We start from the raw sequence: 26,163 nt of genomic DNA on the forward strand, positions 1-26,163 counted from the left end.
AACCTTGTCGGTTTTAAACACATCTCATTTGTCATATCGACTTCTCTTTTTCCTTCTGTTGTTTATTTCTGTGAATGTGCACAAGATTAGTGGGTGCATGTCTAATTTCATTGTGCTACAGGTGCTCGCATAGTTTTTCCGACTCCCCCAATAAAGGTTATAAAGAGGAACACACGTGTAGACGTCTACTCGAGGTTTTGAAGAGGGATCACGGCCCGCACCCGCCCCGCCCCGCACCTTACTCCGGTACATCACCGCTGCTCATATCACCGCTGCTCAGTCAAGACACACGGGGTAATTTCGCTGTCTGTAGGCCTATCTCCGAACTTCATTCCAGGAAGGCACACAGCTACCTGGTAAGGCTCTGCCTCTGAAATCTATGAATGATTTTCTTCGGAAAAAAATGAATTAACTTCTTGGCTTATCAGTATTTTTAAAGGCCACATCTTGTTTGTAAGTGAAAATTGATCATAAAATAATCAAAGATGTATAGTCATTTAACATAATTCGTGCTCGTTGTGGTTGAGTTGCTTATGCCGCGTATAGCTCTCCTTATCTCTTTTGTCACTAACAGGTTAGAACCTAAATGGATTGGGGTTTTTTTTATTTGTATGTAAAATGTGATTAGTATCTCAATTTTGTGTTTACACAAAATTTAATGTTGATGTTGGCACATTTGACTCAGAAGAGCTCCTGTCTGTGCTACAGAAAAAAAAAAAAAAAATCTCCTGACTTGGCCGTGGGCTGGGATTTTCAGAAATTGCTGTAAAGTTTAGAGGATGACACAGCAACAGGAGTACCTGTATGCTTTGACCGAATGATCGGTCTGTATCTGTCTGTTGGGGAATGTTCAGCGGAGACTGCGTTTGGCTTCACGGATCCCCTCCATGTCTACGGAGGACAGCGTTAATGGCAAAACATAAAAGAGTCCTCCGGACAGACGGATCTTTCTGTCTACTGTATGCTGTGACTGTAAAACAGTGTCCTTATGCAGTGGCGGACTGGGGGAAGTGGTGCGCACCTCCCTTTAATTTTGTTTGTTTGTTTATTTTTTGATAAAAATTTTTAGAAATGAAAGGGGGATGCACAGGGTACATGCACACCCCCCGTTTTTAAAAGAAAAATGTACAAATGTGTATGAAATATGATCTGTTGAGCCTTGTCAGCTAGCAGATTGTAGTGGCATGAGAAAAGTGCACTGAAGCCTTTTTCTTTGTTTTTGGTTTTGTATGTCAACTGATGAAACGTGGAAGTGGCATGAGAAACAAGGAAATTTGCACTTAAGCTTTTTTTTTTCCTTGAAAGCCCATTAAACCTGAAAGTAGCACCAGAAATAGGGCTTAAAATATAAACTGCTTTGTGCCCCCCCCCCCCCCCCCCACTTTACGAATTTCCTGGATCCGCTCTTGCTTTATTTGTCAGCTCCAGGTGCAGCAGGGAGTTTCCCTCAGGGAAGTGGGAGAATCTTTAAGTCGGAAACTGATCAGGGGAACTATGAATTCAATATCCTCACAGTTGAAGTTGCTGCTCTCTCTGTGTTTTGAGGCAGTTATGAGATGGATATCATTGTCAAGCATTTTTATACCAAAACTCTGGGAATCACACTGCAGGGGCGGATCCAGGAATTCCGTAAAGAGGGGGCGCGTTTACAAAATTAAAGAGGGGCGCTCACACCCCTCCCCCCATTTTTTCTTTTTATTTCTTTTGTTTCAACAAAAAATAAAGGGAGGGGCGTGTGCCGGTTGCTGTCCTCCCTGGATCCGCCACTGCACTGTATTAAAGATATGAGCAAAGCTACATTTTTTTTTCAAATATGATTCTGTACCTAAATGTTTTTGTTAAAAATGGACTGTACCCCATTCACAAAGGCCAATGTGATATGCACATTCAACAAATGCAGAATATGTTTTTATTAGTAGAGTCCATCTGAAGGAAAAGCAGACAATCTGTTTGAAAGATTTGGATTTTTAAGTTTTAGTGTCATCGTTGCCGGATAAGAATGTTGCTGTGAACGCTTAGGGATGTCGCAGGTAGTGCAATGCTGTAAAATAAGAAAAAAAACCTCCACATATTTAGATTTTTTCTGGCATATCTAGAAAGAGGACTCGACTTCCATCAGAAGGCGGGTAGAAGTAGAATGATACAACATTTACATACTGTATGTCAGTGATAAAGTCAAGTGGCTGTGAACTACAAAAAAGAATTGCATTGATTATCTTTGTATTTTCTATTATTTATTCTAATTTCCTGTGATGTTACAAATTGTGGTAGCCTTATTCTGAGATGACAGCTTGCATGCTGATTTGATAAAAGCACTGAAAATTCATGTAGTTCTTTTGAACAGATTGTCCAATTTCCCTTAAACTTCAGTGATTATTATTTTAATATTCATTCCCTGAATCTGAATTTGTGTTTTGGGGTAAATTCTGATTTGAATCGATGTAGCAGATTTCAACATGTGGAAGATTTAGGATGTACAGCTTCATACAAAATAAAATTTTTTGTTCTGAGATCTTTGAAGAGATCTGGGCCCCGTTGTAATTTATCAAAAGATAAAATCAATTGTAAATTCCCTTACCACACAGGCTGCCATGACTTATGATAGAAATCAACTATGCAATCAATTATAACTCTTCATAAAACAGGGCCCTGGACAGTAGTTTCCAGTTGTGTCCAATCTAACTCTCAGGACTCTTCAAACATTATCCTGGCATTCAAATAAGCACCGCATCAAGGGTCAGTCACAGGGAATCTTATCTGTTTTATGACTGTCCGTCCACACTGGAATCTTGATTGTCCCTGAGCCGTGAGGGCAATGGGGTAAGCCCTGCCCCTTGACACCAGACCTTACGCATGCGCACATTTGATGAATACACGCTCTGGGCACTATCAATCAGGCCCAAGGTCACTCTCCCCTAAAAATTTGGTCCCTGGACCCGACTTGCTTCATGGGGACAGGGGGACAAGTTCCAGTTAGTGTCCACATTATGGTTTTGGAGGGGAAAGTCCTGCAGTGCGGAACTTTTCCTGCGATATGGGACGTAGTCACTAGTGTGAATGCGAGGATTGTTGCTTTACTTCCACCGGTTTCTGACTGACTGAATGAGTTTGTTCTGATTTTGTATTTAAATGTCAGTGGCGGATCCAGAGGGGGGCGCAACCAGCACATGCCCCCCCCCCCTTTATTTTTTGTTAAAAACAAAAGAAATAAAAAAAAAATGAAATGAAACCCGGAAAGGGCACAAGAAATATTAGTTGCACCTCCCCCCTTTTCAGACTTCCTGGATCCACCCCTGTATGTATTATTGATATTTGTGATTTAAAGCCAAATAAATTGTTATAATTACAACTTAATGAAGTAGGTGAAAGGGCAATTGTGTCATCCTGTATCAATGCTGAGAACAATGTGTTTTTTTTTTCTTCATTTTGCAAAGCAAGGTCACTTTGTACCAGAGGAATCATAAACTGTGATCCTCCTCCAGCTGCAATAAAACTTGTCAACTATATCTTGCTATCATATTGGTCTCATGAGACCCAGTGGTATTTCTTTCAGTATTGTTCAGATTCGATGGCCATCATAGTGGCTGATCCCAAGATTCTCCACTGTCTTGCGAGTTGTACCATGAATTCATTATGTGCAACTCTTTGTTTATCGTACAAATACCGTGAGTCAAGCATAGTTCAGCCCAGGGGTGTCTCTTGATTGATTTGGAGAAATTCCGCAGTGGTCGGTTTGATTTCCACAAATGTACAGATAAAGATGTAAAGAATTTCTGTGTTGAACTTAGCTAGTGCTTTACGAGAAGATGAGTGATGAATTGCCCAGCATCAATGGAAATACAAATGTAAGCACTGAATTAATCTGTGTTTTAGAAGTGCACTTTGCTTTAAATATTATTTGCATCAATGTGGGGCAATTTGCCAATCAAGGCTACTACTAAAATACTGATTAATTTGTTGCTTATTCATGGTCGATAAGGGCAATTTGTCAATCAGTTAAAATGAAAAACAACTTGATGCAAAAAATTCATTAATTTGAACAAGATGACTGTCAATATTTGATGTTATGGTTAACTCCTCACTACTGGAACCATTATATGTAGAGTAGCCCTGGTATTCTAATGTAGACTTTTTTTGTGGCATAGGCTACTACCTAGGCAATGACCTATTGCTGCATGTGGGGTCACAGGCTGTTTGAGTTTTCCAAGAAAATAAGAGGTCATGCCATCCCCAGTGATCATTTCTTTTTAGATATTGTCTGGTGTCAAGTGCCTGTGTCTGCTCTTGGCTCACAAGAGTGCTGGTTGTCATGGCAACTTCAGTGGGTGGAATGGGATAGAAAGTAGGGATTTAGGGGATCTGTGTGTGAACTATGTACAGAATCATAGCAAGGAATTTGTGTCTGTACGTCGATCAGTTGAGATCCAGAATTTATTTCAAGAAGGTTGTTGTAAATTTCACAGGTTTACACTGTTTTGGATTGCTTGTGAGGCAAAGGTGTTCTAGTGAAAGATGTGGATTGGTTCCTTCTTAACACATTGAGGATGAGCCGATTTTGCTCTAACTCGCATTTCCTGAGACACCTACCCAGGTCTACTCTGGACTAGTCTTCAGCGGGTTTGAAATTGATCTGAGGTCTTAGGCTATGTTAGATATATCAGAAACAATTTTGAAGTGGTAGTCATGTACAGATTGCAGGGCAGAGTGGAACTTCTTTCTCTCGCAAAACTGCAATCTGCTCTTTGTGAATGCTCAGTTAGTGTGAAAGCTGTGTGTGTTTTATGTTAGTAATTTTTCAGATTTTAGTGTGTTTGTTAATATTGAGATATGTTGCCTATTTTTCAGAATACGATTAGCCGTTTCAAATAGACAGGTACCTGTAGTCTATGTAATTGAATTACAGAATCAGACCAAAGAAGTGTTTTTCTAATTCAACCTTTTGAGGATGAGCTGATGATTGGTATACATCACAAATTTTCCTAAGACACCTGCCTGAGTATACTGTTGACTAGTCTTCAGCAGGCTAAGTACATGTTTCTGACAGTGACAAGACATTTGCTCCTGCGACAATCTCTCCAGTGTTTTGTTTATTTGTTTTGGTTTGTTTGTTTTTGTCTCCAAGGTCTTAGGGTTAGGGTTATGTTTGTGATAAGGGCCCTGTTTCATAAAAGATGTTAGGATGACAACTCTAGCTGGAATGGCAACTTCCAATAGCAACAGCCAATCAGGAAGCTGGATTCTTATCGTTACCATGACAATTGTCATTCCAGCAAGAGTTGTCATCGTATCAACCTTTTATGGTTTTAGGTTCAGTCTGATGTGAGGATTAGGATTCGGGTTCAGGTTATGTTTGGGAATAAAATTTATGTTTGGCTTATTAGCATGCATTTTTTTTTCCAAATGGGAGCAATTGTCGCAGAAGCCAATATTGCAAAGTTGGGGACCATTGCTGACATCCCCATTAATGATTGCTCACATTTGCAAGATTGTCTGCATGTTCCGTTTGTTGTTGTTTTTGTTGGTTGTTGTTGTTGTTGTTTTTCTTTGAATATACTCCACAGTATGCTGTCTGACTGTATGTGTTTGTGTTTGTGTGTGCATCCATTTCTTGCAGCCAAACAAATTTTAATACCAGTCTGGGAACTGTTTCAACTGTGTGGGATCATCAGCCACAATGAGTCAACCGCTGAGTGGGAAGATTTGCCTGGTGACGGGAGCTACAAGGGGAATAGGGAAGGGGATTGCCCTCCAGCTCGGTGAGGCCGGAGCCACAGTCTACATCACAGGCAAGTTACCATGGAAACACAGCTTCTGGTAGGGACTTTTCATCCTTAGTTCATCTGATCTAGACTCTCCTCTTGCTGTAATAATCCATTTTGCACCACAAGCAATACTGCACACTGGCACTGGTCCAATGGTCCCTGACCAGTAAAAATCACTGTTGGACCAGTAAGTTTTTCAGGAATGGACCAGTATAAAACATGGAAAAACTGGGTACCTACTGGTCCGACAGACAGGTCGGACCAGTAGAAAAATGGGTTAGTGTGCAGCCCTGCTACAAGTAAGCTTACTGACATACAAAAGGGGAATAACTCCTCAGCAAACCCTCTGTTCATGCAATTTCTAAAGACAAAGATCTTGACAGAATGGGCATATCTGAGGCGATATTTCCTTCCTAAGATTCAATCATTTGTGCATTACTTAACAGTAATGTTGATATCACTCTTGTCATACCGGTATTGAAAATCTGAACAGTCGTAAACAATGGCAATGCCGCTCATCAAATTCTATGAATGCAGCTGTTCTTACGATTAAAACAGCAACAACTTCATCATATTTTTACTTTTGTAGCATAATAAGAAAGCACTTGACTTGCCTCTTTCAGAAAGCAGGAGGCATAATAAAACCTTTGGCATAAATGTAAGTAACAAGGTGATGGAACTTGTACTTTTCTTTAAAAAGAAGTTTTAATTTTGTGGAATTTATGTTTTATTTATATTGTTGCTCAAAATGACATAATGAACTACAGTAGTCTTATCCAGCAGTACCGGCACCAATACTTTGTCTATTTTCCTCTAACATTCACTGATGTGTTCTACTAATATTGCTGCTTTCACTCAAGCCACATTTTTATTTGTGCTTAGGTTTCCTTTAAATATACTTTCAGTTCATTCTTTCAGGGTCTCTTTTTATTAAATCATTAAAATGATTAAATGCAGTCGTAATCCATTAGATTATCCCAGATAATACAGGGTTAATCCTGTGATCTCTTTATCTTTGAGATATTATTTTTTTCACTAGAAGTAAAGAGTAGGGGATGGTTCTGGAGCAGATGCTTCCAGCATTATCACATTAATCACATAGATTGTGAAATTTAACCATGTATTCATTAATCCATCACAAATGGTACCAAACATAATTGGACTATTTGATATCATGTTGAAGGACTGCGGGCAATTTGTTTCATGATTTGTTGTTATTTGCAGAAATTTGAAAAGACCTGTCTGTTTATGTGAATGATTAATTACAGGTGGATATTTTTGTATGATTTGATCACATAGCATCTACGTGTATTAGAGTATATTTTAGTTAAATACATATTAGCCTTATCACAGCCAAAGACAATTCACTCATTTGCAAAAGCTATTGCATTTTGAGACATTGGTTTTGGTAGAGGTAATTGCCGCTTATATCTGTTCTTTAAACCATGTTAACCCGTTGAGGACGGACAGATTTTGCTATAACACGCATTTCCCATAGACACCTGCCTAAGTATAATCGGGACTCGTCCTTAATGGGTTGATAAGAGTGTAAGTATGTCCAGAAGAGTTACCATAATTAATGGTACTGCCAATATTTTGAGCTGTATAACTGTTAACTCTGTTTTTAACAGTTATGGCACTGGATGCATGCATGCAATGTGGCGTGGTGTATCAGTGGCCTCAGCATGCACCCAGTCGAAACTACTGCAAAGGAATGTGTAATAATAGCTAATCTTTGCCATCTCTATGTGTTTGAGGGAAGTGATGCTAAACATTTTTTTTTTGTATTTGTATATATACTTTTTTACTCTTTTGTTGTATTGTTTGAATTGTAAAGTGTTTTCAGGAAAAAGTGAACAATTGCAATCAGTTTATGCACTGAAGTATGTCAGTGTCAGCACCATTGCACAGGTATTTTAGAAGCTGAAAATATACAGAGAGATGTGTGAGTTATACATGTCTTATATTGAAAAAAAAAATCCATAAAGAAATTAATGAAAAGTATAGCCAAACATCCAGGCCGACTTATATCATTGAAAGCAAATATTTAAAATGTTTTCTTGGTTAGTCCATTGCCAGTTACAATCATCAATCAGATAAAACATGATCATGTGATTGGGTATCTCAGAGCATGCTGAGAATTTTCAATGCCACTTTAGATAATTTGTGTGTAAATGGCTTGCAGTAATCAGGGAGGTGGATGACTGTGCATCACAGCACCAACCAAAAGTTGTATCACTGGACTATACATGATGACTCACAAATAGGTGAAATGATCAACTTAGTCAAGTTTCATTTTTGTCGAGCCCACTGGAAGTGAGGGGAGACTTATATCCCGTTTATACTAAGGAAAAAGGGGGTTCTGAAACCCCCTGTAGCCGCTTCGAGCAGGCTTTCAGCTCAGTATTTTGAACAGACAGAATTCAGAAAAAGGCGATCCGATCGGGTCGGGTCGGGTCGGGTTCTGAAACCTCCTGGGGGGGGGGGGGAGGTTTCAGAACCCGCTATAGCAGGCTCGAAGAGGTTTGACTGCAGTATAAACGCAAGGGGGGTTCCAGAAGCCACTTTTTGGCCGACCCGGAGGTAATTGCTGAAGGTCATCACTTGCTTACATCAACAACCCAGCCATCTCGACCAATCCCCGCTGAACTTGCACTTTGTCACTCAAAAGCCCGCGCCATAAATCAGAGGGGAGGAGAAGGTTGGGCCTGCATGCTAGGGCCTGCTAGAGTCCGCTTTTGGCGAGCAGTTAAACAGACAAGAGGCTACTTTTTCAGAGTGGGCTTTCGAACCTCCTCGAGGAGGCTCTGAAACCCGCTAGCAGTATAAACGGGGTATAAGGGATCACCTGCGGCGTCTGTCCGTCCGTTGTCTGTCAGTCCGTCCGTCGTCTGTCCGTAACGCTATAAAAACTTGAATAACTCTGTACTCTGGGCTTCAATTTGAATCAAACTTGGAGGGAAGAGTGGTCATACAAAGTTTTACCTTTTAGCAAGTATGAAGGTCACCTCAAGGTTAAAGGTCACAGATAGGGGTCAATGAACTTTTAGGGCCCAATGTTAAGTTTTTAGGGCGCGTTTCGATTATGGGCCATAACTTTTGATCTGTAAGTGTATTTGTGACCAAACTTGGATGGTAGATGTACCTTGGGGAGTTGATGGTCACCACAAGGTCAAAGGTCACAGGCAGGGGTCAATAAACTTTTAGGGCCCAATGTTAAGTTTTTAGGACGTGTTTTGAGTATGGGTCATAACTTTTGATCCATAAGTCCGTTTGTGACTAAACTTGGGTGGTAGATGTCCCTTGGGGAGTTGATGGTCACCACAAGGTCAAAGGTCACAGGCAGGGGTCAATGAACTTCTAGGGCCCAATGTTAAGTTTTTAGGGCGCGTTTCGATTATGGACCATAACTTTTGATCCGTAAGTCTATTTGTGACCAAACTTGGATGGTAGATGTGCCTCGGAGAGTTAATGGTCACCACAAGGTCAAAGGTCACAGACTGGGGTTAATGAACTTTTAGGGCCCAATGTTAAGTTTTTAGGGCACGTCTCGATGATAGGTCATAACTTTTGATCCATAAGTCCGTTTGTGACTAAACTTAGGTGGTAGATGTCCCTCGGGGAGTTGATGGTCACCACAAGGTCAAAAGTCACAGGCAGGGGTCAATGAACTCTTAGGGCCCATTGTTAAGTTTTTAGGGCGAGTTTCGATTATGGACCATAACTTTTGATCCGTAAGTCTATTTGTGACCAAACTTGGATGGTAGATGTACCTTGGGGAGTTGATGGTCATGACAAGGTCAAAGGTCACAGGCAGGGGTCAATGAACTTTTAGGGCCCAATGTACTGTGCATTTAATTATGACTCCTAACTTTTGATCCATAGGTCCATTTGTGAACAAAATGAAAAAAAAGGTGTCGTACGTTTGTGGGCGAGACGCTTTACGGCACTTGCCTTGTTGTCATTTTCTGACCGAACGACTTTTCTTCAAAGTTTTAGATTGTAAAACAATCTATGAAATATTACATTTTGCAGCAGGCCCTATATCTAGAACACTTTTTTTTTCAGTCTTGGTGATTAAATACCAGTAAATGTCCCTTTTCATTTCTTACAAACTCTCCGCACTCCACTAGTGTTGAGAAATTGATGTTATTGCATTGAGAGTTTTAGTATTAAAAAAAAAAAAAAAAAAAATCAGTCATGAATACAGTGTACTTCATAATGAGTGTGCAAAGTTCCAGCTTCATGTGGTAATCCCTTTGCAGCAGTTCCTATAGAGTTTTCTATCCTGTTTTTTTTTTTCCCCCATTGCACAAAGCACTGCTTGGTGAAATTGATAGCTAGATCATTATGCATGGTTGCTACTATATCAGTTATTTATATAATTGTTTGTGACCCGTTAATATTATCACTGATTACAGTGATATACAGGCTAAGAATAGCGCATGTCAACTTCAGAGTCTAGACAAGAAGTAGAATTCAAGATCTCTCAATTCATAAAAGATGTTTGTTATCTTCCAGCTCTATTAATAGTGATGGTTAAAATCTTTTGAGTGGCTGAATGTGATTGACTCAAATTTGGTGCAAATATTGTTATCTGTGGTTTATTTTTATGTGCATCAAAAAATAAGTATAGATATGTTAAATGATCTACATATTTTACTAGTACTGGCTGGTGATTGGTGAAAATGCAGTCAAGTGACTAATGCAGCGAGGATCACAATTGTTATACTGTAGACACCATATATTTAGCGCATCTGATTTTTTATGAATTTGGACTTCCTGACAATTTTGGGGGTTGTTAAATTTGCGATTAATGAACTGAGAAATGTTTGCTTGCATGTCCCATTCATGCAGGGATCAGAGGTAATATCATCACTCATTTTTTAATTTGCAAATAGCACCTGACTCGCAGTATATGCAAAAATGAAAAGCTTGCAAAATATATATGGCAAATACAGTAATATTGCAATCAGTGATATCGCATCAGATTTAATTGCAGAATTTGACTTGCTGTCGATGAGGCTTGAATAAAATGATGAGTATTTATGTAGATAGTGGCATTGTACTATAACACTACAGTCTTGGAAGTTTAACTTTCCCCTCGAGATGTCATTAAAAAAAAAACATAATTCCCATTGGAATATCAAGTGTTATTTACACCTCTCGAAAGGCAACAGCTGTATCACTGTAAGCCCTTCGCAATCAGGAGGTATTTGGAGTCAAGGAATTTGGAGTCAAAAGGGCTTTTTACACTTGTTAATTTTTGCTTAGTCCCGTACCAACGGTGGGGCTAATAAGGGGGGGGGGGGGGGGCCTTAGCCCCACCGTTGGTACGGGACTATCCTTAGCCCACTTTCTGTTTACACTCGTTTTTGCCAAAGTGGGCTAGCCCCACCGATAGTCCGGTACTATCTGGCCCTGCAAAATAGCAGGGTTAGCACCGCAATTGCGGTGCCAAGCAAATGAGTGTAAACAGAATGAAAAAATAATCCGGGGCTAAGCGACGGAGACGAAGTCCGACCCCCACTGACCAATCAGAAACGAGGTAATCAAGTGCTGCCGGTGCGTGCGTGTACGTGTACAGTGCACAGCGTAATCATGAATATTCATGTGGTATGGAAAGTCCGGGGCTAAGAAATACGAGTGTAAAAAGGTCAGTTTTCTCCTTAGCCCCGGACAAGAGATAGTACGGGACTAATTGGCCAGTGTAAAAAGCTGAAAAAATTGGTATGGGACTAACGATAGTCCTGGGTCAGAGAAAGTCCGGGGTTAAGAAACACAAGTGTAAAAAGGGCTAAATTGTCCTCTCGTGTAAACGAGGCTCCCTGTTTGACTCAGACATATCAACCCTACATGAAACTTTATACATGGGTACAGAGCTACCAAGTCTCACGCATTCTGCGTGAGACTCAAGCATTTAGGGGCCGTCTCACGATCTCACGCATGACACCCATTTTTCTCACGCATCAGGCGAAGTCTGTAACTTGGGCCTATAACAATGAGCATAGCTCAAAAGATTAAAATGATAGTTGCAAATGAAGGTATATTTCCCTCTTGTCTTATAGTCACTTAAGTATGAACCTGATCGCACCATTAAGAGCTAAAAATTGAAACAGCTCCCTACCATGGGACTCAGGCCACAGGGGGAAAAAAAACCCTTTCAACACCCTCGCTCGCGCGCACATTCGCATGCCGAGATGCCGAGTCCTGAAAATCTCACTCATAATTTTTTTTTTTAACTTGGCATCCCTGTGGGTATAACGTTAGCCCAAGCATGCACAGTCTGTTATTCTACCACTTGGCATCCATGGAAACAAGAAACATACAGACAAAATGCCAATTAAAACAATGACATGGTGCTCAAAATTTTGGTAAATGTATGTGCCGAACATTGCTGTTTGATGTTCTGCAAAATAATCTCTCAGAGACAAGAATATTTAACATGTAAGTGAGTCTAAGATTCAGCAGCACTGAGACATATGCTCTGGTAACTTGATGGTCTCTTCAAAAGTATGACTCCACTGAATGGATTGTAGTCATGTAACCTGTTTGAGTCCTCCAAACACAGCACAGCCTCTCTAAGTCTAGGTCTTGCCGTGTTTACCTATTAAGCTATGATGCCTTGGACTCTAAACGGATAGGGCACAAAGCGCAAAGCTTGAGTCTGGATTGAGTCGTAGGTAAATGTTGTGCTATACAGCTGGGCACATATTTAAAGCTGTAAATTAAGTATTTACAGATCATCCAAAAAAAAAAACAACTGTAGTGCTTCACAATTGTTATAAAATGTGAGTTTGGGATAAAAACAACCGATATGTAAACATTTTTACCACTCGTTTGTCTGGTATACCCTCCTATCCTGAGGTAAAGGGGGTTCTGAACATGGTATCAGTATTATGTAGGTATGCAGCAAAAAATGACATGTAAAGACATATAAATTTGTTACATTCAGCTGGTTATAAATGTACTTATTAAGATTGAGCATGTTCCTGGTAAAGTGGTTTCTTATCAGCTATTTGCACTTTACCAAGGTCTGTGTGTGATGATAGGCAGGATTCTATAGCGCAATTTGTTTTGCAAATGTAGATGTAATAATCTCCTGCAATCAATATGTGAGTCATGTCTCACCACTTGTCTATAGTCCAGTGCCAGAATTAGAAGCCTAATCAAAGCCACAAATTTGAAAAAAAAACAAAAACAAAAACAAACAAAACCTGTGATGTTTAACTTGGTGGGATAAAGCATTGATAAGCATTTGCAGACATACTTGCAATACATGAAAGGGTTGATGAAGACTTCGATATCAGCCAGCGGTGATTAGTAAAAAAAAGTTTGTTAAAAATAATTCTTTATTTTTAGTAAAGTTTATCCAAGAATACACTGTAGTAGGACTTGACAGTGTTCTCATTATAAGTGTGTGTACTCGGCCCACACAAGTCCAGTGGTGAGAGACTAGCTGTCATTGACATGACCTTTCCTGCATGTCGTCATTGTGAAGTTGAAGTCTTTGGCCAAGAATGAACATATGAAACAAAACGAGACTTTATGGTGTCGGTGCAAATTTATTACATCATCTTGTTGTTCTTATTGTCAATAATAGGTATCTCAGTACCGGTACTTAGATGATATGTTATACTTTTATCATATTTATATGTTTAATAGGGTTGTTAAGCTCTCTTGTGGGAAATTGAGCTATAAAGGGAACCCAAACCCAAAGAGCAATATGGATTGAGTGAAAGCAGCAACATTAGTAGAACACATCAATGAAAGTTTGAGGAAAATTGTACAATCGATGCAAAAGTTATGCATTTTTAAAGCTTTGGTGCTGGAACTGCTGGATGATAAGACTACTTAAGTTTATGACATCACGTGTGGACAACAATTAAAAAGAAAATATAAAGAAAATTGAACATGCTTTCACTTTTCTAGCATAATGAAAGAAGACTTGACTAACCGCTTTCAGAAAGCAGGGGATATAAAATTTTACTACCCTCAGCATTATGTCAGTATCAAGTTGATGGAATGTGTAGTTTTCATGAAAAATGATTTTTTTGTGGAATTCCCTTTATATTTTATACTTTTCTTGTTGTCCACGCATGAAGTCATAACCTCTAGTAGTCTCCTCATCCACATTTCTCTTCGGGTTTTGGTTTACTTTAAAGGTGCATGGTCCTGGTGTTTTTAGTCAAATGCGTTTGCGGGCGCACGGTGCAAGTTTCCTATAGAGACCTAAAATGCTATTGACTCCTCTTTAGCGCTTACGCTTTGGCCCACTTCCCTGAGTCCGAAGAAGTCCGATCCACTGTAGTCAGTGGTCTGATCACAGTTCGGCTCATGATTCGGCTGAGGGGGATGACAGCTTTAGCAAACTTCTTTTGTGATGTCATAATAACAAGCACATGTATGCACCCTGGCATTACTACAGACTGCGTGATGCGCAGAGAAGACAACGAAGGCACTTTACTCTTGATGACAGCTCAACTTCGGTAATCTTTGTATCAATGCTAACGGTGATCGGCAGTATCATCAACAGCGCCCTCTACACTACCGGGACTATGCACCTTTAACTCTCTGGTGCCACATTACTATCTTGTCCATAGGTATGTGTGTGAAATTTGTAAACATTTGGCTCATTGACACAGATGGCACTAATGACACAATGTCCAATGTTTTGTGCTTTCACCAAACACAGGAAGGACACTAAAACCAAAGCCAGATAGTGTTGGAGGATCACTGGAAGAAACATCCCGTGAGGTAATTCTAACTTTCAGGCCGTGAGGTAATTTGAACTTTCAGGCTGTGAGGTAATTTGAACTTTCAGGCTGTGAGGTAATTTGAACTTTCAGGCCGTGAGGTAGTTTTAACTTTCAGGCCTGGAGTGTGATTTTAACTTTCAGGCCTGGAGTGTGATTTATTGAAACTACCAGAAAGAGTATTGAACAACTTGAACTGTTAAGTTTGTTGTGTTTCTCCCTGATGTATATGAAAGTAGATACCATGGAATATTCAAATTAATGATTTTGCCTGAAGCTCTTTGTATTGTCACTGATTGACAAATTCTCCTATATCTACGTCAAAATACACCAATTATCGTGTTATTTTAGAAGTAATTGGGTAATACATGTACTAAAAAACTTCTAATAATCTGTGTGTATTTACATCATGGTATAAGGGCAAGTAAGGGTAATACAAGGAATTCTGTAAAAAGATGATTTTTGACAGTTTGAAAATATCAATTATCATGCAAGATATCTTGATTTTGATCATGCTTTTTCACTGATGCCAAAGAAAGAAATGTATTTTTCTTTTGAGATGAAGAAACTCTTCTCCAAGCAATGTTCACATACTGTTGCTGAAGGAGGATCACAGTTTATAGTTAGGTTCACATGCTGTTCCTAAACTGTAAGTTAAGGTCGAAAATTAAAGTCTTGATTATTAGCTTGTAGTTTAGCACTGTGTGGATGCACTCGAAAGTTATTAATCTTAAAGTTTAGTCGATGATTAGAACCACAAGACATCTTTGGGTTTACGCTCTCTCCACGAGTCACAGGGGGTCCCCACTCGCAGTTTTGTGTGGACACAATAATCAACAAGCTTGTGAGTTAGCATGAACCTTTTGTCTTGTTCGCTAGCTGCGCTATTTTGTATGTCCATAAGGTCATCTAGCAAAGGCTCTGCACTTCCGTTGTATCCATCGAGTGGGGCTCTCTCGTAAGTTGTAACTTAAGGTTTAGGTGCGCGTGTGAACCCGCATCGTGAATTCAGGAGTTAAGCTAATCATCGACAGTTAAGTTTTCAACGTAAACTTCAAGTTTGGCAACTGCTTGTGAACATTAACTTTTGTGTCTTTATCATGCAGATTGAGAGTAGAGGGGGTAAGTGTGTTCCTGTCCAGTGTGACCACTCCAAGGATGACCAGATCAAGGCCCTCTTTGAGAGGATTGAGAAAGAACAGCATGGAAGACTGGACGTGCTCGTTAACAATGCCTATGCGGCTGTCACAGTGAGTCTGATAAACATGGCACTGTCCTTCATTTCTGCATTTAAAGCCCTCCGCACACTACCATGCAACTCACGACTATACGACCTTATGACCGTGAGACCAGGGGGCCGTTTCATAAAACTTGTCATCAGTGACAACTGCCACATTTCTATGACAAATATGCTCTCAGCCACATTTCTATGACAAATTTGCTCTCAGCCAATCAGATGCAAGGATTTCAGTAGCTTGTCACATCTATGACAACTTGTCACTGATGACAAGTTTTATGAAACGGGCCCCATGTCGTATGACCTGGCAACGGACACTATAGGTCCTTACCTTTACAACTAGGCTTACGACTGTTCTGGCTTCAGTACATTTTAATGCCAATTGAGTATGGAAGATTGCGTGCGCTTCTGTACTCTTTGGATAATACTGTATTGTGATTGGCTGAAAGTCCACGACCGGTCGTGGAAATTCATTATGTCAAATCTCTACAGCTGGCATTAAAGGGACTGTACAGTACTGGTTGAGGTAGGGATTCATGTTTTGAACATTCCTAAGTGAGATAATGAAAAACCTTTCATGAAACATGAAAGAGCATGTAATTTTAAGAAGGATTCAACGTTTATTTGATGAAAATTGGTTTTCAAATGGCTGAGATATCCAAAAAAGTGCTAATAATAAAAGGCGACATGCCCCAACTTTATTAGGATCTCTTTGTTTCACCTTGTTTTTGCATATCTCAGCCATTTCAAAACCGATTTTCATCGAATAAACTTTTGATACCCCTTAGAACTGCATGCTCTTTGACATCTCATAGAGTGGTTTCTGAATATCTCGCAAAATGTTAAAAGCTAAATCTACACCTCGACCAGAACTGTACACACCCTTTAAGACCCAGTCGTACGACTGAAATTGAAACTGGCAAGGATGGTGATGTTACACTTCTGGTCTTAAGGTTGTACGACCGGTCATATTGTATAGTGTGCTGTGGGCTTTACTGTCAAGCCATAAACAATTGCATCGTGAAACTTTCACAAATTTTAGCCAACAGCCTTTTTTCGCGGCATGAAACTTTCACAGTTTGGTGACTGGCATTCAGTCTTTTGTGTATAGTCAAGAACTTAAGCATGCATTTTACTTTTACGAATCACAAAAGATTGAGAGCAGCATTTTGTAGCAATCAACACTTCTGCAGTCGGAAGGGAAACTGTTTTCTGGGATTTTGATAGTTCATGGTAGAGGAAAAAGTCATTGAAAGAAAGAGAGGAAATTCCTCATATATTCTGATATCTTCATTCGTAGATTCGATGAACAAATCTTAGTCATTGCAACCTTGTGGATAACTAAAACTTTTGTTTTTGTTTTTGATTCACATCTTTTAACTGAAAGAAAAATGTCTTTAATGTAGCAATCAAAAAAGGCATTAATTCAGGGATGTTTTATCTACTTCTGTGTTTTCTTTTTGTAATTTCTTTCCTTAAAAGAGTCTGATGAATGCTGTCGACACTCCTTTTTGGGAACTTCCTGTGGATATCTGGGATAATGTCAATAATGTTGGGCTGAGGTGAGTAGTATTGGTTCAGTAGACTCTTTTTTCTTTCTTTTGTCTTTGTTTCTTCTTTCTATCCTTTCTTTTCTTTCTTTTGATTTCTTTGTCTACCTCTCACCCCCCCCCCCCCCCCCCTCACCTTTTGCTTTGTAAGTGTAAGTCAACAATATAATTGCTCAAATGCAGACCATGCAAGTATTCTGAATTTGTTGGTCAGACACCTAATTTAAAGCCCATACAAAGTTCTGGTACGCCTGCAAAAGTTGTCAAATTTCGCTCCCAAATGTGAACGTATGCTTAGGAAATGTGCAGGATAACAATGTTATGACAAGATATTCGATGGGTAACGACGAAAATGCGAAATATTAACCAAAAAGGTTCAGTCTCGGTACTTACCCGAACGGGGTCAGGCTAAACTCGGACTCGGGGATAACTCGGCTTTGCTTTGACGGCGGGATGAGTTGTAATGGTTGTCCCTCTGATTGTACAGTGTTGTCCTATGGGAGCGGCCTGTATAAACTAGCGCTTCGTGTTCTCCGGCTACTCGCAGTAATGGTCCGAGTTGTTACAACGCGCGCATCAAAAACCTCTTTGCGCGCATGCAAAATTAGTGTGCGCCTATCAAGCACCTCTAAAACAATCAAGGCGCTTGATAAACAACAACAAAAACTCCAAAGACCGCGCGTCTCAGCAACTGAGGACCGCACGCTGTCATTTTTGTTTTGTTTGTACAGGATTACGTTAGCAAGCACTTTCCTGTCCATTCAGTTAGGCCTCATTTGGTATTATGCAGTGGCCAGTAGAATGTGGCGATCACGAACTGCGTGTGAATTGTCTGAAGTAGGGTCGAATTTTTCCCGAGACCAAGTTAGTCTGGAGCCTTCTGGAATAAAAGTCGGTTTTCCTACTATTATTATTTTTCTCAAAATACTCCAAACCGACTCATCATTCCGGCAAACCGCGTCAGCCAGGTAAGTTTCTTAGTGGACTCTTTTGATATATTGCAAGAAAAAATGAAATGGTGCTAGACGGGTTCTCAAGCACTTACCGAAACTTAGTTTTCACTTTAACAGTAGGAATATCAGTGTTACCCAGAGAATGTAGAGAGAAAAAAGGACAAAAATGTTAGACAAGATGGGAGATTGAAAACAATGAACAAAAAAAGAGAAACAAAGCAATTAAGACAATGTTAAGAGATTGGTATCTTATTTCTTGCATTCAGGTTGTGTCTATGTTGTTTAAGAAGTATTCATATGAATTGTAAAAAAATAAATATAAATGAAAAAGGCATGTGTTCCTCATTGCTAGAATGACTTTCCGGCCGTATTAGAGTAAGATTCAAGATTATTACATTTTATCTTGGGAGTCAGCATAAGGCAGGGAAGATTCTAATGTTTGAAACACACATGTGTGACACTGCATCACAAAACGTCACCAGACATGGATTTTTAGTTAAGGGCAGATTCTGAAAGACTAGTCTGTAAGCTTTAAAATGATGTATAAGTCAATTCAAATGAACTCTCCTAACCTATCTAAATTATTAGAAAGAAAGAACGCAATCTGCAAAAGTGTGTACTTAGAAAAGAGACTCTGAAGTATCATAGGGTCTATGACCGAGCCGTGCTCTGTGCAGGGACAAAAAACAAGGTGTAAAACTTCATAGCAACAACAGTGAAGGGATTATTAGATTAAGCTGAAATTGATCATGCTCTATTAACATATTTAATTTGTAGCTAATACCAGCTTTCAAAGCAGTAGCATTATCCTTTAAAAAGTTATTGGAGTTGAAAGTGAAGAGTGTGCAAAGGATTTTTAAGAGTGAATAGGTGACTCTAAGACACACCTAATCACACCATTCCACAAAAAAGCATTCTAGAACAACAGTTAAAAACACAATTTCTAATTTGTTTAAATTACCTAAACTTGAGGATGATGTGGAAGAAGAATTGCTCTTTCAGAAAATATGAAAAACTCAAGATTGACTACATGCCAACCCTTTGCACTTATTTTGAGTCCCCACACAAAATCAGTGCATGTGACTTTTTGTAGGTTTTGTAATGTACGGTCACAGATCTAGGCAAACACTGTTTTTGTAACCGTTTGTCTATTCTCTGCTTTTTCAGGAATCACTATATCTGCTCCTTCTATGCAGCCAAAATGATGGTGCCAGCCAAACAGGGACTTATTGTTAACATCTCATCTGGGGGTGGGCTCCGTTATCTCTTCAACGTTGCATACGGCGTCGGCAAAGCTGCTGTAAGTATCAATTCTTCAAGCTACGAACATTAATAGTTCAACTTTAGCCATATACACTTATCGACAAGAAGTCATTCTTTGCTCAGGGGCTTTATTTTTCATGAGAAAGACAGATTAATGGACTAATGAGAGTCAACCAAGATTTAGACCTTGAAACTTCTGTTGTATGAATATGTTCATTTTTTATGAAATTGATATCTCCAACTTAGTGAGGATGCTTCTATGATATCTTCAGAGGATAGGGTAAAGATAGGGCCATAAGGACGTAAATACAGCAGGAGTGAATTCAATTCTCAGTACAATCTTTCCTCTTGTAGTGGCTTTTTATGCCTCCGCCACGAAGTGGTGCCGGAGGCATTATGTTTTCGGGTTGTCCGTCCGTCCGTCCGTCCGTCCGTCCGTCCTTCCGTCCGTCCGTCCGTCCGTCCGTCCTTCCGTCCGTCCGTCCGTCTTTCCGTCCGTCCGTAATGAATTTTGTGGACAAGGTAACTATCAAAACCTGTTGAGGTATCCTAATGAAACTTGGCATGTATGTGTATTAGGGGGTGAAGTTGTGCCTATCAACTTTTGGGTGCACATGCTCAAGGTCAAAGGTCAAAAGGTCAAGGTCAAATACATAAAATTTCACTATTTCCACCATATCTATGCAATGCCAGAAGATATTTTCTTGAAACTTAGTGTATACGTATGTATTACCCAATTTCAATTCTCTGGTGAAAGTTTGGGTCATGAGGTCAAAGGTCAAAGGTCAAAAGGTCGAGTAAAAGTATTAAAACTTCTTTTTTTTTCTCTGTAAATTGGAAAATTGTTCAAGGTATCTTCATGGAACATAGTATATACATGTACTGACTGGCAGTGATTATCTAGAGAATGTAGGGTTCATGGGGTCAAAGGTCAGGGGTCAAAGGTCAAGTGCAACACTTCAAAATTTTACTATTTCCCTCATGTTCATGCAATGCCAGCAGGATTATTATTTTTTTTTGTACACTTGGTGTATGCATGTGTAACCTAATAGAAATTCTTTGGAGAGTTTTTTTTTTCTTTTTCTTTTTCTTTTTTTTTGCCTCAAAGGTCAAAAGGTCAAAGATCAAGTGAAAGTGCTGAACTAACTTTTCCTCCATATCTCAGAAGTGGCTCAATTTATCGTGAGACTTACTGCATATTTATGCATGTTCTACCTGAAAGTTATTACTAGTATCTTATGAATTTTAGGGTCAAAGGCCAGATGAACATGGTAACAATTTACTATTCAGTACAGAAATTGCACTTTTTCTCCATACCGGTACCATGAAAATTACTCAATGCATAAATGTATGAATGGGTCAAAGTCAAGTTAAAGACCTTAAATCCCCAAATACATGCTCTCCTATTCATCCAATTAAACCAAGGTCAAGGAAGGTGAACATTCAACACATTTGTGACAAGCTTGTCATTTCAATATTTTGCCAGTTTTGTGAAAATGTAATCACACATTGTCCACATGTACTATCTAGACCTATTAGGAAAATCATGCATTATGGCGGAGGCATACCAGTCGCCATAGCGACATTTCTAGTTGAATCTTATGTCTGTTAATTGATGTTGAACTTTTGTTATTAGGCTTTGGCATCAGACAAAGGCACAACAGTTTGAATTATGTAATTCAGTTGAATCAACTCCAGTATTGACTACTGTAAAAGTGGTTTCTTTCGCAATGGTTTTATTTTCGCGCTTTTAGGTTGAACCGTGAACTTAACATCACACGAAAATGTTTTGAAAAGTAGCGCGAAATTAACCACGCAAGGAAATGTTTTAAACTCGCCGCTTGTTACAACGCTATTGCGCACATGCACACACGAAGATTCCGCGCATTGAGTGTATTGATGGTCAATACACACACAGCGATACCGCGCAATGTAGGTACAAGCATGTTATATAGTACTCGAGAGACGGGATTTCAGGTAAGCCTGCATTTAATTTTAATTTCTATTTTAATAATAGATAAAAGAAAAATTGGATTATAGTTTTGGTTTTCATGTGCAAAATAAAACAGTTTTTGCCGACTGCGAATTCACAGATTTTGCCGACTGCGAATTTAAACACACGCGAAAAAGTTGGCACCGATGGAAACTGCGAAAGTATCTGTACGCGAAAGAAACCACTTTTACCGTACTCACTTGTCATTTTGGTACACTGTTATCATCTATAATCATTGCTCAAATGACAAATTTTGTAGTATCTACCTATGTCATAGGACACAGGCACGTTCCTTTTGGAGAGCTGTCAGACAGGAATGTGATAATGTGCCATTTCTGATTTCTAATCACCTTAATGCTCATAACGTTCAAAGAGAAAGAAAAAGGAAGGAAATTGCAGGTTAGACAGTCATCCAGACCGCACCCAAAATAAATCGGGTAATTGAGCCTCAAATTGCGGTGAAATTGTTCACCCTGTTAACCTTATGTCAACATGTCATAGTTTCACCTTTCAACCTCTGCTATATATTTCCCCATACTCTCTTGGGCGGAAAGTGTGCATACATAGCTCAGTAATGTTTTTCTTTTTCAACATAAAATTACTCTCAATATGGAAACATGTGAACATTATGGAGCTTAGGAGCTGGCCGGTTTAGGCTTGTTCGAGATTGATGGGATTTGGTGAACTGTAAAGTATAACACATGTTGCAGTGTAAGAAAGATGGTATCTGATGTTACATGTGTTCTTGATGAAAATAAGATATAAATCACATTTTTGTGCATAATCATCCTGTAAGAAGAAGCATTTACATCATAAGTTTGATTCATGGCGTAGCATAGCATCTGAATTTTTTCACCGGATGCGCTAAAGAATTAATGTCATGAGCCTTCTATGGCCATCATAATACAATGTACAGTTACACAATTTTTTTGGGTTTAACATTTGAAACCATGTATATTAAATAGCAAACTACTATGCCACAGGATGAACTTATTTGTGAATAAAGTATAATGAAGTTTGAAAGAAATGTCATATTCATTTTTTACTTATTGTCATAGTTCTATCAATATTTGTAGTATTTTTCAGCAGTAGTATTTGTAGTAATTGTTAAAAAAAAAAGACTTTTTATGTTTATGAAACCTTCCCAAGTTTTGTGAGGAGCCAAGATTCACAAAGATAAAAAGCACACAAAAATGTTTTTCATTTACACAAGGCATTGAATGCAAGTGGCAATTTGCTCAGTATCATGGTGTGAGAAATGCTGTCAGCTCCAATTCCTGAAAGCTTCATGCTGCTAGTATCTGGTTTTACAGTAAGTTATAGTAAGGGAACGAAGAGGGAGAAGAATAAGGATAAGGAGAAAGAGAAAAGGGAGGAGAAAAGGAAAAAGGAGGAAGATAAGTGATCATGCTTGTTTTCTGGAAGCTTCGCCAGGAAGAAATTGTTATATTTCCATCATTGCCAGTTACCTATACCCCAATGTACCCCAAGTCGAGACAGACGACACTGGTATTACATCTTGTCCAAGGATGAGCAGCTGGCGAAGAACTCCTGAAAGTAAAGAGTCTCCTGTAAAAGGGATGGTACTGTTTTGGTTGAGATGGGACTACAGGTTTCAAACTTTTTTTAATGATATTTTTAAGAGATAATGAGAAACCTCTTATGAAAGAGCATATCATTCTAAGAGGAATTCAAAGTTTATTTGATGAAAACTGGTTTTGAATTGGCTGAGATATCCAAAACAAAGCAATCCTAGTAAAAAGGTCCTTATCAGGATTGCTTTGTTTTTCAATACTTCATTTTTGGATATCTCGGCCATTTCAAAACGGATTTTCATCAAATGAACTTCGATCTCCTCTTAGAATTGTATGCTCTTTGAATTTCATAGAGTGGTTTGTAAGTATCACGCGAAAAGGTAACCTAGGCTGAATCCTCACCTCAATCAATACTACACCATTCCTTTAAAGATTGATGAGAAGTGTCACTCTTGCCATCATGTCCTCACAGGTTTATGCATTGTTTGGCAGGTGGACAGGCTGGCAGCGGACTGTGCCCATGAGATGAAGAAACACAACGTGGCGGCCGTGTCACTCTGGCCTGGTGCCGTCAAGACAGAGCTCATCATGGACAAGTTCAAGGACCCAGACATGAGCTGGAAGATCGGCGACTTTGAGGCCAAAGTGAATGCTCTCTTCCATGTTTTGTTTAAAGGGGAAATCCAGTCCAAAAATAAGTTAGTCTGATTAAAAAAAAAAGAAAAAAGAGTAAAATCTTACAAGTTCAACGGTAAAAAATTTGACTGAAATTGGATGAAAAATAAGGAAGTTATGACATTTTAAAGTTTTGTTAATTCCTACAAAGCTGTTCTTGTACAGTAGATATGAATATGCAAATGAGTGAGCTGACCATGTCATAACTTCACAATTTTCCATTGATTGTGTGCAAAAAAAAATGATGAAAATTCAATGCTTCTGTCATTGAAGTCTGAAATATGATGCTATTCCCAGTTTAATTACTTTAGAATAGTGACCAGTAAGATATATCAGGATTTAAGCCTCGGGCATAATTGCGTTTGAATGAAAAACTGGAAATGTCAAAATTTTATGTACAAACTATATGGCAAGTTGTGAGGGGATGACACACTCACTTTGCCATTTGCATATTCATATGAACTGTTCAAGAACTTTTTCGTAAAAAATTAGCGAAACTTGAAAACGTCATAACTTCCTAATTTTTCACCCAATTTCGATCAAAATTTACCATTGAACTCATGATATTTCACTCTTTCTTATCAGACCACAGTCATATAATTGGACTGGATTTCTCCTTTTATATGGCTATCCATGCTGACCATCTGTTTTCGTCACAAAGATGATCATAGTCTTCTTTGTGTGCTGAAGCTCGCTAGATGATGTATTCATGAATATCTTGTTTTGGTCATTTGTATGAAAGCACCTTCAGCGCGACTACTTCCCAAAGATAGAGGGACAGAGTTCACCAGCTTTAGATTCTATGTCCACCCTCCTTCCTTCCCAGCAACCCCCTCCCCCTTTTATCACCCCACCCCCCCCCCCCTTCGTTCTCTGTTATCTGATTGGAGAATGCTTTCATCCGTATATATTGCTTCGAAGAAGAAATCTCTTTCATATCTGTTATCCATTTAAGTATTCTTGAAAGAAATTCACAAAATATTCATTCAAATTTATAATCATATAATATATAATTCTCAGCATGAGAGCATATTTTATTTTGAAATATTTGTAGTGGGTAATGAAAAATTGGCAAGTATTTTCCACCCCCTAATTTATAAACTACTGGTATTCACTATTATGTCAATAATCTTCAAAATTGAAAATATGTAAAGTCATTTCGCCCGATTGAGCCACACACATTAATTTTCCGAAATTCCTTCTTCAACAGTAATATGGCAGCAAAAGTGCATCTCCATGATTTGGAAGAACTCGAGCTTTGGCAAGTTTTTCTCACTGACAATGTTACCTTTTGCAGGGAAAGGACATCTTTATGATGGGGGAGAGTCCAGAGTACGCAGGGAAGTGTGTGGTGGGACTGGCACAGGACAAGAACATCATGCGCAAGACTGGAAAAGTTCTCCTGACCATGGACCTGGCCGACGAGTATGGCTTCACCGACGTCGACGGCCACCGTCCCATGAACTACCGCCAGGTGAAGTCCCTTTTCCTGATGGGTGGCCATACCTGGATTGGGGCTTTGGTTCCCGGGTTCATCAAGGTCCCCTTTTGGCTGCTTGCTTCCCTAACCCACAAATATTGAAAAATGTGCATGAATTTTGGCGTTCCAATGCTGTAAATCATGCAGCTACGGTATGTCATTGAAGTTCACGCTCATGTTGTATGACATACGCAAATGATTGCACGTCCATACATTGGCAGAATGAAGCAGCGTTTTTGTAATTATGCCAAAGGGAATATGATTCAACAGCTATACCAAGTACAAAAGAAGCAACATCGCAGAACCATAGACCAATTTAAACAAAAAGATGATAACATGATGTTATTTTCCATAAGGTCACAATTCTAAACCCTAAAGGGGAGGGGGGCGGATTCCGCCCCCTCGATTTTTCACGCAATAATTCTGCAACATGAGAAGGCCTTGTCATGAGACTTCTTAGTTTACTCTTTTTGTTCGGATCTCACGTAACTCTTAAGATGAAATTTGCAACATCCGCACATTCTGTTATGAAGCCACGCCCACTTTTGTAACTGCATGTCACCCCAAAACAGGCACATTTTTGTGATTTTGTGTACATTTCCTGTGGAAAACAGTGCTCTGGCATGAAACTCATAAAAAACCTGACTATTTTCCCCATTATTCATTTTGATTGATTATTTTTATGCTAATTATGGTAAAATAATGGTCAGAGACCACTTATGGCCGAGATCTCAGAAAGGGGGGGGGGGTGGAATCTGCCCCCCTCCGGTTGTAGCACAGCCAAAAAAGCCTGGCCTGATTAGGGTTCATGCATATTTTCAGGTGAAGTGAAAGTGCCAAGGTAGCAGAACTGTTCATTTGTGCTCCTGCTTAATGTTCAACAGAACTTGATCAAAGAGATTTTTATTTCTCTTGTCATCACTCAGCTTTCATATAGCATATTGTGATTCATATTTGTG

General features: G+C 39.2%; 1 protein-coding gene across 1 annotated transcript; it reads left to right on the forward strand.

Moving 5' to 3' along the window:
• Positions 1 to 25,940, forward strand: LOC139735493 (dehydrogenase/reductase SDR family member 1-like). The gene is made up of 8 exons (XM_071646248.1): positions 1 to 356; positions 5,615 to 5,790; positions 14,462 to 14,519; positions 15,625 to 15,768; positions 17,238 to 17,317; positions 19,426 to 19,558; positions 23,542 to 23,694; positions 25,022 to 25,940. The coding sequence occupies exons 2-8, from the start codon at positions 5,675 to 5,677 to the stop codon at positions 25,304 to 25,306; spliced, it is 969 nt and encodes a 322-aa protein (XP_071502349.1). The 5' UTR covers positions 1 to 356; positions 5,615 to 5,674; the 3' UTR covers positions 25,307 to 25,940.
• The last annotated feature ends 223 nt before the right edge of the window (positions 25,941 to 26,163 follow it).

This window comes from Diadema antillarum, unplaced genomic scaffold (genome assembly GCF_040938485.1).
Source record: "Diadema antillarum isolate AM-2024a unplaced genomic scaffold, OU_Dant_1.0 seq00000581_RagTag, whole genome shotgun sequence".
NCBI classification, from domain to species: domain Eukaryota; kingdom Metazoa; phylum Echinodermata; class Echinoidea; order Diadematoida; family Diadematidae; genus Diadema; species Diadema antillarum.

Bases quoted from the DNA above. Each gene is read 5' to 3' on its own strand.
- LOC139735493 (XM_071646248.1), top strand. From the start codon at position 5,675: ATGAGTCAACCGCTGAGTGGGAAGATTTGCCTGGTGACGGGAGCTACA. The intron at 19,559-23,541 runs GTAAGTATCAAT...ATTGTTTGGCAG, and splicing joins ACGGCGTCGGCAAAGCTGCT to GTGGACAGGCTGGCAGCGGA. The intron at 23,695-25,021 runs GTGAATGCTCTC...TACCTTTTGCAG, and splicing joins TCGGCGACTTTGAGGCCAAA to GGAAAGGACATCTTTATGAT.